Raw genomic sequence first — 5433 nt, forward strand, 5'->3', positions numbered from 1 at the left:
CTCGATCTCGGCTCACTGCAACCTCTACATCCCGGGTTCAAGCAATTCTCCTGCCTCAGTCTCCCAAGCAGCTGGGATTACAGGTGCCTGCCACCATGCCCAGCTAATTTTTTGCATTTTTAGTAGAGATGGGGTTTTACCATGTTGGCCAGGCTGGTCTTGAACTACTGACCTCAGGTGATCCTCCTGCCTCAGCCTCCCAAAATGCTGGGATTACAGGTGTGAGCCACTGCGCCTGGCCGGCATCTTATCTTATTTATATACAATGTAGAAAACCTAACTGTATTTAGATAGATATCTCCTTTTTTTTTTTTTTTTTTTGAGACAGTTTCGCTCTTGTTGCTCAGGTTGGAGTGCAATGGTGCAGTTTCGCCTCACTGCAACCTCCACTTCCTAGGCACAAGCGATTCTCCTGCTTCAGCCTCCTGAGTAGCTGGGATTACAGGCATGCACCACCACGTCTGGCTTTTTTGTTTGTTTGTTTGTTTTTGTATTTTTAGTAGAGATGGGGTTTCTCCATGTTGGTCAGGCTAGTCTCGAACTCCCGACCTCCGGTGATCCACCTGCCTTGGCCTCCCAAAGTGCTAGGATTACAGGCATAAGCCACCATGCCTGGCCGATAGTTCTCTTAATAAACAAAAATTGGGCTGGTTGTGATCTGTAATCCCTGCACTTTTCGAGGCTAAGGTGAGTGAATCACTTGAGCCCAGGAGTTCAACCAGCCTGAGCAACATGGTGCAACCTTATCTCTGCAAAAAAAACTAAAAAAATTAGCCTGGCATGGTGGTGTGTGCCTGTAGTCCCAGCTACTCTGGAGGCTGAGGTGGGAGAGTCATTTGAGCCTGAGAGGTTGAGGATGCAGTGAGCCATGACTGTGACACTGCACTCCAGCCTGGGTGACAGAGTGAAACCCTATCTCTTCAAAACAAAATAATTACTTCCTAGGTTTTCACTAGAAGTTAGGATTATTAATAATTAAAATTATAGTTAGTATATGTAATTAAAACTATTAGATATGGCCAGGTGTGGTGACTCATGTCTGTAATCCCAGCATTTTGGGAGGCTGAGGTTGCAGTGAGCAGAGATCTCACCACTGCATGCCAGCTTGGGTGACAGAGTGAGATTCCATCTCAAAACAAACAAACACACAAATAAAAAACCTACCAGATACAAAAGAAACAAGGCCTGGCATGATGACTCAAGCCTGTAATCCCAGCACTTTGGGAGGCCGAGGCAGCCGGATCACCTGAGATCGGGAGTTCGAGACCAGCCTGACCAACATGGAGAAATCCTATCTCTATTTAAAAAATACAAAATTAGTCAGGCATGTTGGTGCATGCCTGTAATCCCAGCTATTTGGGAGGCTGAGGCAAGAGAATTACTTGAACCCAGGAGGCAGCGGTTGCAATGAGTCAAGATCACACTATTACACTCCAGCCTGAGCAACAAGAGTGAAACTCTGTCTCAAAAAAAAAAGGAACAATTCTGTATGCAAAGTGTATAAAGAAAAGCAAGATACGTTTTTGGCAAGGAAAGTTGTAAAAGCATGTAAAAGCATTGAGAAAAATATAATTTTACCAGACTCGGTGGCGCGTGCCTGTAGTCCCAGCTGCTTGGGAGGCTGAGGCTGGAGGATCGCTTGAATCCAGGAGTTCTGAGCTGTAGTGCGCTATGCAGATCGGGTGTCTGCACTAAGTTTGGCAGCAATATGGAGACATCCTGGGATCAGGGGACCACCAGGTTGCCTAAGGAGGGGTGAACCGGCCCAGGTCAGAAACGGAGCAGGTCAAAACACCCGTGCTGATTAGTAGTGGGATCACACCTGTGAATAGCCACTGCAGTCCAGCCTGGGCAACATAGCGAGATCTGTCTCTAAAAAAAACAAAAAAAAAAAAAAGAAAAAAATAATAATTGTGTTTGTTTTACAAGTTACTTACAGATTGTTTCAATTGGAAGGAATAAAAAAAGATATAGATAAAATTAAATGGATACAAAAGTTGGGAAGAGAAAGGGAATAGAAAAAGATTCTGTGGGGAACTGGCTGGGTTGAAAACCATGGCATGGGTCCCAGCAGAGTCTGCAGTGGAAGAGCTGATGCCCCAGCTACTGCCAGAAGAGCTCTGTGACTGGACAGAATATTTCGATCCCTCACTGCCCCTAAGGATGCCTCAGGAATACCTGAGGCGGGTCCAGACCAAAGCAGCTCAATGTCCAGATGCTGTGGTAGCTCAAACTGACCCAAAGAAGTTGAAAAGGAAGGCCAGGTGCAGTGGTTCATGCCTATAATCCCAGCACTTTGGCAGGCCGAGGTGGGCGGATCACCTGAGGTCAGAAGTTCGAAACCAGCCTGGGCAACATGGTGAAATCCCATCTCTACTAAAAATACAATAATTAGCTGGACATGATGGTGGGCACCTGTAATCACAGCTACTCGGGAGGCTGAGGCAAGAGGATCACTTAAACCCAGGAGGCAGACGTTGCAGTGAGCCGAGATCGCACCATTGCACTTCAGCCTGGATGACAAGAGCAAAACTCCATCTCAAAATAAATAAATAAAGAGGTTGAAAAGGAAGCAAGGTGTGAATGCCAACCTGCCCCTGAAGGTTATTCCCCAACACTTCAGTGGCAACAGCAACAAGCAGCACTGTTTTCTTTTCTTTTTTTTTTTTTTTTAAGACAGGGTTTCACCATGTTGGTCAGACTGGTCTTGAACTCCCAACCTCAGGTGATCTGCCCGCCTTGGCCTCCAAAGTGCTTGGATTACAGGCATGAGCCACCACACTCGGCCACAGCACTGTTTTCAATGTAAGACAGAATGTGCACCAACATAGAAGTCACTGGAAATCACAACAGTTGGATAGTAATGTGACTAGGCCAAAATCTAAAGATGAAGAAGGTTGGAAGAAACTTTGTCTGAGTGGAAGGTTATGTGCTGGTGTAGTTATTGGCAGTTTCTCTTTTTTTTTTTTGAGACGGAGTTTCGCTCTTGTTACCCAGGCTGGAGTGCAATGGCACGATCTCAGCTCACCGCAACCTCCGCCTCCTGGGTTCAGGCAATTCTCCTGCCTCAGCCTCCCGAGTAGCTGGGATTACAGGCACGCGCCACCATGCCCAGCTAATTTTTTGTATTTTTAGTAGAGACAGGGTTTCACCATGTTGACCAGGATGGTCTCGATCTCTTGACCTCGTGATCCATCCACCTCGGCCTCCCAAAGTGCTGGGATTACAGGCATGAGCCACCGCGCCCAGCTATTGGCAGTTTCAAATGAAAGTCCTAGAACTGTTTATGTACAAATTGGTTTTCCTTCCTTGTTTAGTATTGTTAGCAGAATGAATCAGACAACAGTAGCTAGTGTCTTGGAGTATCTGAGTAGTTTGTTTGGAGAAAGAAACTTTACTTCGGATTTGAGAAGATGGCTTTATGCCTTACTGGCTTGTCTTGAAAAACCTTTATTTCCTGAGGTTCATTCACTGATTCAGCAGCTTGCAAGAAGTTGCTCTGAAGTGTGAGGCTCTAGGGGGATAGCAAACATGATGAGAGGATTCCTGCTTTGAATTTATTAATCTGCTTGGTTAGCAGGTATTTTGACCAATGTGATTTAGATGATAAGCTAGCTTGATGTAGCTGATCTCTCGGGGATGGAAGATATTTTTCTTTTTTTTTTTTTTCTTTTTTCTTTTTTTTTTTAAAGACGGGGTTTCACCATGTTGGTCAGGCTGGTCTTGAACTCCCGACCTCAGGTGATCTGCCCGCCTTGGCCTCCAAAGTGCTTGGATTACAGGCATGAGCCACCACGCTCGGCCCATGGAAGATATATATATTTTTTTTTTATTGAGATGGAGTTTCACTCTTGTTACCCAGGCTGGAGTGCAATGGCGTGATCTCAGCTCACCGCAACCTCTGTCTCCTGGGTTCAAGCAATTCTCCTGCCTCAGCCTCCCGAGTAGCTGGGACTACAGGCGTGCACCACTATGCCCAGCTAATTTTTGTATTTTTAGTAGAGACGGGGTTTCACCATATTGACCAGGATGGTCTCGATCTCTTGACCTCGTGATCCACCCGCCTCGGCCTCCCAAAGGGCTGGGATTATAGGCATGAGCCACCACACCTGGCCATGCCTCACTTTCATCATCTGTAAAGTAGGGAAGATAATAACATTTAACTCAAGGTCTAAGTGAATTGCATGTAGCAAGCCCTTGATGAATGTAAACTGTCATTTTATTAATATGTATATAATAAGAACTATAGCTTATGCCCTGACATATGTATAACCTACTAAAGAAGGGGAATTAAGCTTCTCTCTCTCCCTCTCTCTCTGTACGCACACACACACTTGTGCGTGTATTAGATACAGGGCCTCTGTCACCTAGGCTGGAGTGCAGTAGTGCACCATCATGGCTCACTGCAGCTTTGAACTCCTAGGCTCAAGAGATCCTCCTGACTCAGCCTCCTGAGTAGCTGGGACTACAGGTGCATGACACCTCACCCTGCTAATGATTTTATTTTTTGTAGAGAAAAGGTCTCACTTTGTTGCCCAGGCTAGTCTCAAACTTCTGGCTTCAAGTATCCTCCTGCCTCTGCCACTCAAAGTGTTGGGATTACAGACTTGAACCACTGCACCAGACTCCTAGCTCTATTTTTAAAAACCCACAAACAAATGGAAGCATAAAGTACACAGTATTCTATCCTTTACTCTTCTTTTTTCACCTATGTATTTCCAATTAAATATATATATGTATTTCCAATAACGCACGGTAATGTTATTGTAATAACTTGAGTTTGTATTCTTTTTTAAAAAAATTTTTTTTGTAGAGATGGGGGTCTTGTTATGTTGCCCAGGCTGGTCTCCAACTCCCAGGCTCAAGTGATTCCCCTGCCTCGGCCTCCCAAAGTGTCGGGATTACAGGCATGAGCCACCGTACTCGAAGAGTTTGCATTCTTCAGTTGCTATGCAGTGTTTTACGCCTAGAAGGAATCCAAAGTATTCTCAATAGAACAGATTTTCAGCGCTAGAAAGGTATTTAGAGATCAGCAAGTCCACTTCTTATTTTACAGATAATTATCATACAGAAAGTCAAAATGACTTGCCTATGGTCTTACACCTACTATTTTCTTTTCTTTTTCTTTTCTTTTTTTTTTTTTTTTTTGAGATGGAGTTTCACTCTTGTTGCCCAGGCAGGAGAGCAACGGTGCAATCTCAGCCAACCACAACCTCCGCCTCCCGGGTTCAAGCAATTCTCCTGCCTCAGCCTCCAGAGCAACTGGGATTACAGGCATGCAACACCACACCCGCTAATTTTGTATTTTTTTTAAGTAGAGACGGGATTTCTTTATGTTGGTTAGGCTGGTCTCGAACTCCCGACTTCAGGTGATCCATCCACCTCGGCCTCCCAAAGTGCTGGGATTACAGGTGTGAGCCACCGCGCCTGGCC

General features: G+C 45.2%; 1 protein-coding gene across 1 annotated transcript; it reads left to right on the top strand.

Annotated features, from left to right (window-relative positions):
* Positions 1-2040: 2040 nt before the first annotated feature.
* On the top strand, positions 2041-3510 carry LOC135272309 (gem-associated protein 2-like). Its single transcript, XM_064370736.1, has 4 exons — positions 2041-2269; positions 2559-2652; positions 2802-2950; positions 3260-3510. Exons 1-4 carry the CDS (start codon positions 2056-2058, stop codon positions 3508-3510), a joined length of 708 nt encoding a protein of 235 aa, XP_064226806.1. The 5' UTR covers positions 2041-2055.
* The last annotated feature ends 1923 nt before the right edge of the window (positions 3511-5433 follow it).

The sequence above is a fragment of the Aotus nancymaae genome, unplaced genomic scaffold (genome assembly GCF_030222135.1).
Source record: "Aotus nancymaae isolate 86718 unplaced genomic scaffold, 86718_ANA_hifiasm-v0.15.2.pri h1tg000108l, whole genome shotgun sequence".
NCBI lineage: Eukaryota > Metazoa > Chordata > Mammalia > Primates > Aotidae > Aotus > Aotus nancymaae.